Below are 13,528 nucleotides of genomic sequence, written 5' to 3'. Positions count from 1 at the left end.
AACTTAATCAGGGTCCAGGTGTCCCTCCAGTAGATTGGCAGTGTTAACATTAAGGATTGAGAAATGTTTGTGAAATTTTAGTAATCTGTTTGGTTTATCACATTTGAGTGATAGAGTATGTTACAATGTATGAGATCTATAAGGAATATGAAGGACTTCTCTACCATTTAAATACGGTTAGATTTTAATTTCTGAAAACATATTTTTGCTCTCCTGAAAAATTAGTTTTGATTGTAAAAAGCCTGAGCTTGAGTATGTGGGAGATTTATTTTTCACAGTCATGTAGATATTTACCCTAGGGGAAAGATAACTGAGTTAATAAGGAAAGGAGGAGAAAAAATGCTTTAAAAATGTACTCTTTTCAATCCTGCGATCTTAAACAAGGACTATGTCATTCTAGAACTTCTTAGCTTTTGATGTTTCTGCATGTTACAGAGGTAGGTATTTCTGTAATATTTCTAGAACTCTATCACTGTTGTCAGCAGGTACCAATGCAGGTTTGATTGTGTTTTTTAATACATAGTGACCTTAGAATAAATGAGTGTTCTACCTAGCAAACAGGATACAAACAGTAGAGGAAAAAAAATAAAAAAAATCTTTTGTATATACCTAAAGTCAACACTGATTTCATGTTCAACTCTTAGTATAAGAATAAAGTTATTAAGCTTGGAACTGACAGTAAAGCCTGATGATCACTATCTGATAGGAAATGCATGAGAAGAGTGAGAACCATATGGGTATGTCTCTCAGTTGTTTTCTGTAGTGAGGGAAGCAGTATATGGTGTAAGCAGAAGATGGAGCCTACTAATCCATTAGAGCTATGTGAAGCCCTACAGGATCCATTAAGGGGTGGAGATAAGTGTAAATATATGGTTTCACAATATCGTTTCTCTATGATTCTTTTGAAGTTGAATAAGTAGGTACTCTCTTAGCAGCAGCAATCCCAGTTTCCCTTCTTCGCTGCTTCTTAACAAGGGGTATACAAGTAATGCTAATGGTAAATATTCTCCCATATTTCACAGGGCAAAATGGCTACCTGTGATAAGCTAATACAAAAGGATGCTTTCTTTAAAAATTCTTTAGTAGCTGAAATTAGAACACTGGGCAATTTGTTTGGCCTATTTGCTTAATTTCATTTTTAGTCTATCCTAATGGCAACAAGCACATTTATTTTATAAGTGACATACAAAAAGGATTAAGTATTTTTGTCCTTAAGTCTTGAAGTAGTTGACCACTCATGACATAGAGTTTCATTGCATTCTGTTGGCAGATTTTTTCAGTCCCTGTGAATAAGCTCAGCGAGTAGAAAATGAATAGCAGAAAAATATATTAGACCAGATTATTATACCTCTATAAAATATAAGATTAGGAGTAATACAGAGTTAAGGGGCAACTGCTTAATATTTACTACATATTAGAAATGTTTGCCCATGGAATTAATACAGATCAACTGTGGGCTATAAATGCACTCCTTAGCTTTTCTGTAACTTCACTATATACTGAAATCCTTGGCTGAGTTCAGTGGTACAAATTTTAAAATTGAGATTAGAAGCAGAAACCAGGGTTACTTGACCATGCATGCATCTGTTATTTACGCCAGTTTCTTTACTTTTCCAGAGGGATGCAAGAGTTGAATGATTTATACCATTTTAGATCATCTATTTTCTTTTCTCTTGGCATCTGTCCTTCTTAAACTTATAATAAGTTTCAGTTTTGTTCCATGAGGGAAAATCGCGAGGCTCTTCAATTTTATTTGCTTCAGTAGTTATTTAAGATTGAGCAGTTTCTATTAATACTACTGCTATTATTTCTGTTGATATTGGTGCTCTGCCCAATATCTCTGGAATATGAACTGTTCACAGTCTGCAAAGAAGCAGCCTCAGCACTGCCTGTCAATCTTAAACAAAAATAACATTAAAATGTAAAAATGTTTTATTCCTATGCTGGTCTTTCTTTTAATTATTAGTAGTTGATTCCTTATGGGTATTGGAATATTTGCTACCTTGCCCTTGTCTCTGTCCAAAATGGTGTTTCCTTTAAGGAATCTCAATACTTTTAACAGATCACTTATTTAGCTATAGATACTTCATAAGAAATGCAGGGTTACACAGGAGTTATAGATGAAGGCATGTTACTAACTTGTTTATCTGTATTTTACAGGACCTTTAAGGCACTATGTGATGACTGGCTGAAGAAAGAATTTAAATATTAGCTCTTCAGCTATTTAGCAGTATGTCTGGACAACAACATAAAGGTGTGCTCGTATTGTGGTAGATCTGTACACACTATGTTGAATCTACAACAGGCAAAAAGAACAGCATAGATGAGCTAGCACAGGAAGAGCAACCACTGTCCTAAATCTTCTGGTAGTACTGGGTATTGAGATGACTGCAGTGAAATCACTGTTTTAATTATGTAAGACAGGAAAAAGCATCAGCTTGCAGTATGTGAGCTTCACACTGGCAGGTTTTCCTATGAGCCATAGCAAAACCTTTGCCTTCCTAGTGAAGATGATTTTGAATTCTACTTCCACCTGCCATGTAAATCAGGCTGCATTGAGAGCTGTTGTCCAGTTGCTAGTATTCTGCATCTCTTACGGGGCCGGGCGCGGGAGGTGTGTGATCCTTTTTTCTAATACCTCTAGAAGAGTCTGAGCTCTTGCATGTTTTACTGAGATCAAAAGGTAGATTACTGTTTGACTGATCTTTCCCAGTTAGGCCTTCAACTTCTATAGCACACTGACTTGCCTGTCAAGACATTTCAACTGATTGTCGGCTATTGTTGTCAGCGTTGTTTTAATGTTGTATTTAGTGCTTAGGTGACGATATAGCAAACTACTAGTGATTTGTTACTGATGGATCTGTAGATAATCTAGTACAAACATTCTTCAAGGCCTTTTTGATTATCCATTTTTAACCAGCATTCATCTTCAGGTGACTAACTCAGTGCTGTATATAGTTTTTCTTTAGATTGCCTTTGTCTATTCAGGTATGATTTTCTTTTATGTCCTTCATTAAGCTAACAGCAACTTAATGGAATAATAACTGCATTTTCAGTAACACACTTTTACTGAGAATATGTATGCTAAATAAAAAACTGTGTACTGGAGGAGTAATAAAGTTATGACTTCTGCCTACTCACTTACCACCTGATTTTTCCCCTACTTTAATTTCTGTTCTTTCTGCTCTATTTCATGACAAATAATGTATTTTCTATAAGTTTCATCATTCTGCCACCCACCTATCCACCCTCTCTTTCACAACTTTAAAAAAAGAAAAATACATGTTTTACAGCTGATTTGCTTTGCAATTACATTGCACTGAGTTTTTCAAGTGTTATATGATAACGTTCAGATAGTATAGGGATGTTAAATACAGAGATGCCTCTGTAGTTATTCTCCAAGCAGTATTTTCTTTCTGTGACATTTAAAGCCAAAAATGCTGGTCTTTACTTTGAATTATATTTTTTCCTTTATGCAAAACTAAATATGATTAAGCTTTTAATTCTATTTAATATTTCTAAAAATATTAACACTTGATTTTGCTTTTCTGCAGGCTCCTATACCCTTCATTATCAGTCTCTTCTTTTTCAAATGGTACATGAGTTTTTCACAGTGAGTCACATTTTGGAATGAGTCATTGTGCATATTGATTCAGGGAGACACATAAGCCTGTCATTTACATGAGAAATCCCATTAACTTAATTGGAACTATTCATGTGCTTAAACTTCAAGACTCAAAAAAAAAAATAAAAATTACCAAATTCCTGCATTTTTGCATAGCTTACATTTGTCTATACTCTCCCTACGTACCAACTTAGGTCAAATCTAGTATGCCTGTGGGATGGAAAGGCATCCCTAGAAATACATTCTGTAGCATAGAGTGTCCTTGCAGTCTATATGGCTTGCTGGGTTAATTCTGTCTTGGGGCTTTATGCTTCAGTGTGCTAAGTTCTTTCTTCCTTGGTCAAGAAAGCACTTGAAGTGCTTTGATGTTAACTATTTGAAATTGATACTAAGTGTGCAGATAGTCTGATTTATGAGTATTACGTACATGCTCAGAGTTAGACAAGTGCTTAAAAGACAGGTTCACTTTATTTTACCTAATGTTAAGAAGGAGAAATTAATTTGGAAGGTGATTCAATCCTGTCCCAAACACAGGTATTAGGATGGAGTAAGTAAGTTGTGGAAGTGCCTATATTTCTATGCGTTAAAGGCAGCTAGTTTAATCCATAGATTAAACAAATAGCTCAGATTAAATGCTTAGCTTTCAAACAGTTTAAACTAGTTTAAAAGAATGATTTTCTAAGGGATTTTTAAATTCAGGACAGTGCATATTGCAGCTTCAAGCTGCTAATACTTCATCCCATTAATTTCACACTGAAAACCAAACGCAGAATATGCTTCCCAAGATACTTAAAAACGAAAATTCTATAGGCTCCATCCACTACATAATTCTTAACAAATACCTTCTTATTATGGTTAAAGCATAATTCCTAAAAGCACTTAGCATTACATTCTCTGCAATTTTTTGTTTTATTGAATTCTTGAATTTTCTGCCATTTGAAAATCTTCACCCACATGGCAAAATTAAGCAGGAGTTAGAAAAGAGTGAAGTTTCTTACTGAAACACATTGACGTGTCTTTTGCTTTGCACTTAAGATATACACACAAAATATCAGAACACTAAACATGAGCATCCTAGTAGTGGCTTTTATATATAGATGAAATACTATTCATATGAAGATTACCACACTCAGTTCAAAAGCTTTTATTTTTAGTGAAAAATAAATTAGCCAAGATCAATCTCTTTATTAATACATGATACTCCATTGATGGGCCATTTTTCATGGTTGCTTTCTGGCAAATGAAAAGCTACCTTAAGTCTTGAAAAATACTAATTCCTTTATCAATGGAAGAAAAGGTATCTTTTTTAGTTTATGCCTGGTATTTCCTGCCTAATTAATAGCTAGTTAGGTTTTCAAATCCTAAAACTTTTGTCATATCATATGTATGTATGCATGCATCCTTATGAGTGGTGCAAAGATTCAAAATTGTCGTAATTGTCATTATTTATGTTACATGTAAGGATGAATTAAATTGAAATGTATGGCTCTGCTTTTAATACACATTCAGATGTACTCATTAATTTTATAATCTCATTTTTACTTATAATTTTGGCCTTATTCAGTGTACATTGTACTTACCATCTGGTTCCAGGGTGTATTTACTGCATACTGTTAGATCCTGCTTTGAAGACAGAATGCTTAATTTCTGGGGTGCTCATCATGAGAGGTGTCAATAGCACTTGCCCACTGAGGGGCAGTAACTACACATTCATGTATTTTGCATCATGTATGTGAATTAATCATGTTACCCGAAGTTACCAACATTTTACTTTTGTTACATATAGTCAATTACCATGACTCTGCTGACCAGCTGGGGACTTCAAGTTACAGTAATTTGTTCCCAGGTTCAGACATTACTGTGCTGGAGTTCAAAGTGTTTGACTGCTTCAGACAAAGGTTTTTTTTTATGGAGCCCCAGTCAGAAAATATTATCACATGCAGCTTGACTGATGTGCAGTGATGTAGAAGTCAAGATTCTCCTTGTCTGGGACTACTAGAGCTTGGATTTTTTGGAGCACTTACTTAGCCTCCCATGCCATTGAAAATGGTCACAGAATATCTCATGCCGGTTCCTCATGTAACCCAGCACTTCTGCAAACTTGTCTTCACAATTTCAACATAGCCAGGAAATAAGGAACACAAACTTAGTGACAATCCTGGAAAAGTTTAAATGACATATCCAGCATTGCACAGGGATTATGGCAGAGGCAGGTGCAGAGACAGGTACAGAGTACACTTCTCCAACATTCGGCTGCTTTAGGAACAAGACCGTCCTTGTTCTCCTGGTATTCCCTTGCTGAATACAGGAGGTGCAATTAAACTCTCATCAGGCTTATAGCAAATGAAACAATGAAAGAAATGTAAACTAGGAACATGTTTGTGAAAGAATGGCTTCAGACGTGCAGCGTAAGGTAGAGGGCAAGATAATGAGGATGGGAAATGGAGAAATGCCAAGCAGGGAGAAGGCCGCCTTGGGGGATATGGGAAAGGTGTGCCCAGGCCACCAAAACGTTTCACTGTCGTTATTCTGTAAGACATAGCATGTGTCTTGTAAATGAGGCTCCTCCTTGTCAGGATCCTTACTGAATCCCAGAATGGTACATTTGGTTAATGTAGTGATCCTGCTGTGGAAAAATAGTAACTGATGGTGTTACGTTTCATGCCCAAATGCTGCTTCCTTCTCTTCTGCATCCATCAGGCATTTTCCCCTGGGAGCAGCCTGGGCAGCAGCAGGGGGAGCACTGAGAGCACTGGAACACTATCCGGGCTCCACTGTCCCTGGCTTGGCTGCCACAGCTGCTGGGAACAGCAGCGGCAGAGACGAACCTGCTCAGCCTAATTTATAGAGGTTATTCAGGAACAGTTTCCCTCTTTATTAGTTCTTAGAGTAAAAAAAAATTAGAGTATTAGACTATAGAATTGTATTTTTTTCACTTGTATTTTACAACATAATTACATATCCTTTGGTCCAGGCAAAGGAGAGGTAGAGGCATGCCTCTGTAGGATCATATGAAATATTTGCATGGTCCTATGTCTGACAAACTATTTCTTCAGAAACAACCCCCTACTGACTTCATTGTTGCAGACTGAGTGGTAGCATTTAGCTTATCAAATGTCTGGTTGCTTTCTACCTTCTCTAAGCAGAAGGAGATTGCCGATTGCCTTTCAGATTTTGTTTTTGCTGCTCCATTTCAAAAAGCTTATTTTCTTAATATGTGATATGCTGCAAGATAAATGAACACTTAACATTAGTGTCCAGAACTATGATGCAATAGCAAACAGTAAAGGTCCTATTATTTTATAACTTTTACAGTTCTGCTGGTGTTATCTTGCTCTAGTGGATGCTATCTGAAAGGGTATTTGCAATATTTCTGCAAATGGATGATAATTATGCAAAAACAGAGATACAAGAAGTAAAGAAAGATTTCTGTGTTTGGTTTGAGATTTCACTGGACTACTACAGGAAAGTCTCCTCTGTATCCTGAAATGAGGGAATTAAATCACATTTTACCTAACAATGGCTGCTTACAAATGTCAAGGCAGAAAGCAGACCAGTTTTCATTAAAAACTGAGAAAAAGAAGGAATAAAAGGAAATAAGAGGTTTTGTATGACTTACTGTATTCATAGAGAACACTTGTCTAGATAATGAGGTCATATGGTAGTCAGGAAATCATTGACATCTGTAAAAAGGAAGGCCAAAACTTTATGTATGTTTTATACATGGCCTAAAGCTTCTTGAGCTGTGAACTTTGTAGCTTTAAGTAATAGTTAAGATGAAAGGTGCTCTCTTTTCCTTTTCCTGTTGGCTTTTAAGAGTGGAACAGACTTTCTCTGCTTTTTTTGTCTGTACTCATTGTTCTGTCTGTTGCTAAATATTGGCTTGTTCTCTTAAGTTGGGAGAGAGATGTCAAGTTATTGTAATAGCCAATCTGATGTACATACATGTAGCGGGAGAACAAATAGCCTGTTTACAGAATAAAGTATCCTTCAGTCTAATGTATCCTACTGGGCAAATTTTGCCTTTTGTGTAGATGGAGACATGAAGAGGAAGACTTCCACACCTAAATTTTCAAAGGCATAATCTAAGTGCTTATCAGAGGTGATGTGTCAGGCCCAGTAGAGTCTGAGGAAAACTTGACACTAATTGTAATGGTCCAATGTCCTTATGCTAGATCTTACTACTCCCTTACTGCTATATTATTATTCTCTCTTTTTTATGTATAGAGAAATTATATTGTTAGTCTCTTATTGCCATAAGCAATTTTTAATACTCAATTCAGTGTTCTAGTAAAACCCAGAACTTTTATGAAATCTTTCATTCTGTATCAATGTCTTTTGGTTTCCCTACCAGTTTTTCCTTTTCATAAATTATATCTAATATCTTTTAAGTTTTCCTGTCTGTTTTGTTTGAGGATATATGATGCTTATACTCATGTCTCTTCTAGCTTAGGCAGAGTTGGCCTTTTTGAAGCTTAATATTACAGTTTATGTTGACTTCACCATTTCATAATGTCAAATTCAATTAATTGAGCAGCTATGATCTAGGTGGCATTTTCTAACTACATTTACTTTTTCTTTTTGGAGTCAAACCAGACATGAATAAAAGGTTCTCAGTTGTGTCTGTTTTTCTTTAGGTGACAGAAATCTCTTCCTCTATTTATTTCTTTTTTTCTGAGAATTGGGCATAAATAACTTTGGTTTCACTAAAACTCTCCCTACAGAGCTATTTCAAGGCTTCCCAGCAGCACACATAGAATTAGATTTTCATGTCCAAAGGATCTCTAAGGAGACAAAATTAAATTATACAACAGAACACAAAAATTGAGGGAGTTCTGGGAAAGGAATTAAGGCTGGGAGATAATAGCAGGAAACTGGGTGGTCTGGGTTGGGAGTTTTATGGGCTTGTGTGAAAGTCTGAGGTCTGTGGATTGACTGTAGATCTTTCTGTATCTCACCTGTCTCCTCCAGGTGCGTCCCTCTTCCCAGGGTATGCCAACCCAGTCTACCCCATTTGGGGGACTTCTGACTCCCCTTTCTTTCATGCAGCTATTAGCTCCTTCCCTCCTCTTTGCAAATGCAGCTCTCTCTCCCTGCAGCAACTCCCGCTTATCCCTTTGCAGCTGTTGTCTGGGAAGGACCGGGCTTCTGGCAGCAGGGATGGGTGAGAAAGGTGGTAGCGATAACTGTTTCTTGACCCTTCACATCCATTTCTCCTAATGCTTCCTTTTCAGTGCTTCATCAGTAGCAGAAATCTGAGCAAGAAGACAGAAATCTGTCATTAAGTATAAAAAGAGCCAACCCTACTCTGCAGTAGTCTGTAAATTAGCCTGTATCATGTAATTCATACCTGGATTGTCTAGTTGCATAAGAGTACTAGTGAATTTATTCCAATAGTGTGTCTAATGAACTCTGACATTGACTGGTCCTTTTTTGAATGATCAGGAGATCTGCCTGTATAATATTCCTCACTTCTTCTAATTCATATTGACAACGTTAATTTAAATTTGTGTGATCCCCACTCTATCTTAGGCAATTTATATAAAACAAATCTAATGGAAAAAATAAAAGTCTCTTTCATTCTGCTTGTAGGTTTTTTTTTTCTATTGTTCAATAATATTTTTGCTATGTTTTTTTTCTACTCTGTTCCTGTAATGGCTAAATACCCAGATGTTCTCCCTTGAATGATTCAAATGTATTGAATTTTATTATTCATCTTCCTTTAGTTGTGATAAAAAAATTCTCTCTGATACTGTATGTGTGTATTTTTTACCTTTAGAAGGTGCATTGACTATAGGTGGTTTTTTTGTGACCTTTGTCTTAATTCACTTACATTGGCTTGTAGGGTCACAGCTAATGTCTGTTACCTGCTTTCCTGTACCTAGCACTGCTGCAGTTCTTCGTGTTTTGCTCCAGGGTGCAAGAAGCACTTTATTCTCTGGTACAACAATTCTGAGATTTAAAATATAAATGTAGGGCAACCATGGTGGAAGATGGTATCATAAATAGAAGGGAAAGACCTGTAGTCTGCTTCCTTTGTCTATGCAAATGCATAGCAATAATAGTCCTTCACGACCCACACTCTGCAGAGTTAACCCCATCCTTTTAATAATCTGTGTAAGAATATTGGTTACTATGGCAACACATTCTTGACTGTCAAAATAACCTCATGAAATATCATGCTAAGAATGTTTTAGAAATCGACTTTAAAAATAAAAAGTAAATAAATCCACCTAACTTTAGAAGATATGGCTAGATTCATGAAGTCTGCAACAAGGGAACAACCATTTTCTAACTGAGGGGAATCAGACTACTAGCGAGGGATATATCATGTTTCTCATTTTTGGTGAGGGAGCTGAAGTAGAATTTAGAAATATTTTTTCTGCTTAAATTAATGGTGAACCAACCACATCTGTGTATAAGAAGTTAGCACAAGAGTGAAAGGTTAAATGATCCTCAGATGTTACACAATTAGTACCTGTCTGTGCGGTGCCTTTGCTTGTCTTACAGTTTCCATTAGCTTGTTCATCTTCAGAACTGCTGCTGTTTCTGCACTTCTTTCCCCCCCTACTTTTCCTTCATCTCTGCATTCCCTTTCTTGCAGCAGACTCCACACATTTCTTTATTCTATCAGCTAAAATAATCTGCAGTTAAGTGTTTTGTTTTTTTTTTTATTTTTACATGGGCTTCATAGCAGTGCTGTAGAGCTAATGTTACCACCAGATTAATAGATGTGGTCAGCCATTGTCTCAAACAGCGTTATATTGGTCAGGCAAAAATCCAGCCACTTCTGAAAGATTAAGATAAACAAGTATTCCTAAAGACAGCATTTAGTATCCGAGTATCAGGTAGGCTGCACAAACAAATGTCAAGCAGGCTAGAACAGCTATTACATATTCCAATTTAAATATGGACAAAGAATTAAGATGTGAGTAAAATTTACATTTTTTTGGTTGTCGTAATTTTTTTTAACATAAGATTTTTAAAAGCATTCATTACTGGCTTAACTTTCCCCCTCATTCTCCTGAAATCAATAAATGTTACCACTGCAATTCATTCCGCTGGGGTGGACTATTCTTTGTAGCAAAATAACATAAATGAACAGGAATTGTCCGCTCTTCCTGTTTCTGGCTGTCAAAAAAAATTAGGATACTGGTTTAATCAAAAATCAGCATTATTCCCATGTCATTGAGACCAGTATGGAAGCCTTAACACTCAGAACTGAATGACTTTTTTTCCTGTACATTTCTTCCCTTCTAGCTCATGAAACAAAATAAGACAGGTAATTTTTAAATAAAATTTTTGCCTACAAAATAAGCTAACACGTTTATTATTGGTATATATAAAATAAAAATTGAAACCTCATATTTTGATTGAATTTATTTTTTTTCTTCAAAAACCTTGAACTGATCCCGGCAAATGTAATACAGCCGTACTTTTCTGAACACAAGAGATGACTACTGAAGCAAGATCCCCTTAGCTTATATTATTTCCTTCTTAGGGATAGTACTTAGGGATAGTATTTTTTATATATATGTATAAATGTTAGTTTTTATTCTCTATGGGATATCCTAAACTTAATGACGTTAAAGCAAATTTTAAAGTAAAATGACGTAGAAATTGGCAATTGCTTGATAATGAAGAAAATAAATACATATTTTTAATGCATGATATTATATTCACTCATATTTAAAATATAATTGTAGATAGGTCAATATGCACCTTCCTTAGTGTGATTTTCATACAGCAGATTGACAGTTGAGTGGTTACTTTGTCTTAAAGTAGCATTTTCTCTATTGGAATTTATAAATGGGAATCTTGTGAGTTTTTTTAATTAAGTGAAATATTTCTTTACACTATATCACTGTGTTTAATTTGAAAGTACTGTTTCTTTGTGCACAGAGGCCTTCTTCAACATGTTTATCATCAAGAGAGGAAGATGATGATGATGCAGGTGAAAATACTTGTGGTCCTTCAGGTTTATGGGAGGCACTAACGCCTTGTAATGGATGCAGGAACCTTGGATTTCCCATGCTTGCACAGGTATGTGTTTACCTTTTCATCAGAAAACATTAACTATGGAAGAGCTGCTTAATCTCTTCTTGGTCTTACCTCTTACAGTAATTTCTAGTCTTGCCTTACTTCCTTCATAATTCTTACCTTCAGTCTTCATTTTAACCTCAAAATCCAATTTTAAAATTAAATGTCAAGGTTCAGTCATCCTGCTGTAAAACTTATCCATATGAGTTTAATATTGAGACTGTTTGATGGTTATTACCCCATTTTAGACAGATAGGTTTTATGTTGCATAGTTTTCTCTTCTGATTCAGTCTGGAAAGAAATTTTGAAGTCGTAGAGTTTCCTTTGGGGTAAGTACTCTATTTTTGACCAGCTTCTAATTAATATAATGATATCTCAACTACTTTCTTTATGGAATTAATTGAGGACATCATGCATAACTCAACTGATGTAAGAATATAGCCTAAGACTTCTCTTTGAAGATTATGTAAGTTTAAAAAAAAGTCCCCAAACATTTTCAAATGCTCATCATAATACAAAGGAGAATATATAAAAATGGGTAACATACTTGGTCTAAGTCCGAACAATTCTCAGAGCAGACCAGTCTGCAGTATCCACCAAGGCGTGCCAAGAGCTGTGTCCTGAACAAGTGATGTTGTATTGCTACAGAACAGGATGGTGCTTATTGCTGCTTCTGGGTCTCCCTTGTTCTCTCCCCCTACTATAGTTTAGCACTCTCGTTTCTGTAACTTTTTTCCTGTGCTTCTCTTGTAGCATTGAATGGAGGCCTGCCAAATTTCTGTTTAGAAATGTCTGGTTTTTTCAGTTGCATCCTTACTTGGCACTGCATTTAAATAGCTATGTCAGATTCTTGTGTACCAGATTGGAATTACATATCCTGTCTCACCACAATTTAGACACTGTTGCTTTCATACCATGACTGTATGTTTTATTCCCTTTAGTCTCATGGGACTTGCACCTGTTTGAAGTCAATGATAAAGCTTCCACTGTAGTCAATGGAAACAGGATATGGCAACTAATGTGCTTGAATAACAATGAGCACTGTCCTATCTTTTTATAAGGAGCTTTTATATTCCTTTCTCCTTTCAGTAGCTGTTTTCTACTTCATACTCTCTATCATTTTAGACATTTGGCAAGGTGCAGAACTGTCAGAATTATCCTGATTTACAATAGGAGAGCTGTAGTTACTAATTCCTCATTTTTAAGAATTTTTTTCAAAAAACATTTCTTAAATGGAACTTTTCTTATATAAATATATCGCCTATGGTTTAATTATTGTTAAACTTGCCTATGATGAACATATATGCTATTTTGGAGTAATTTTAAAAAACATTCTTGTTTTCCTTGTTTCTTTTTAATGTAAGGTGTATGTGAAGTGTGTTATAAAATTGTGGAATGCATTTGAAAAATAGAATAAAGTTAGCTTTGTTTGTTGGTATCTCTTTCCTTATAGCTCTATAAGGAGAGCTTCATTTTAAGAATGATGTAAGTTTTCAGATAGTGACTCCTGAATTAGTTTCATTCATTGTACTTAAATTTTAAAACCAACTTTACAATATCTCATATTTCTTGCTCTGAGAACTAATAAGATTTTTAATTATCAGTACAAAAAAGAGTATATTTATTCTATATTCATTCATGAAATGACAGATCACCTTTCTAGATTGTTTCTCTCCATTAAAATTGAAGACAGAGATAGTTTTGGTTTTCTGTTGTTTTTGTTTTTATGGAAGAAAGGAAAGAAGTTAAGCAGTGAAAAATCTCCAAATTACAAACCAGTGAATTCGGTTTATAAAGTGTTGCCATCACTGTATGCAGTCTTTCAAGCTGTTAGCTAATCTGTTGGGTCTTTCACATTTACTT

At 35.5% G+C, this 13,528-nt stretch overlaps 1 protein-coding gene across 1 annotated transcript in view; it reads left to right on the top strand.

The window, feature by feature from the left end:
* Positions 1 to 13,528, top strand: part of ANKS1B (ankyrin repeat and sterile alpha motif domain containing 1B) — a 457,036-nt gene that overhangs the window by 101,595 nt on the left and 341,913 nt on the right. The window contains exon 9 of the mRNA XM_059816688.1: positions 11,528 to 11,668. Coding sequence (XP_059672671.1) covers positions 11,528 to 11,668 — 141 coding nt within the window. The remainder of the gene's footprint in view (positions 1 to 11,527; positions 11,669 to 13,528) is intronic.

Source organism: Gavia stellata, chromosome 4 (assembly GCF_030936135.1).
Source record: "Gavia stellata isolate bGavSte3 chromosome 4, bGavSte3.hap2, whole genome shotgun sequence".
Taxonomy (NCBI): domain Eukaryota; kingdom Metazoa; phylum Chordata; class Aves; order Gaviiformes; family Gaviidae; genus Gavia; species Gavia stellata.
The sequence above is the reverse complement of the archived record's forward strand: the minus strand, read 5'-3'. Positions and strand labels throughout refer to the sequence as shown.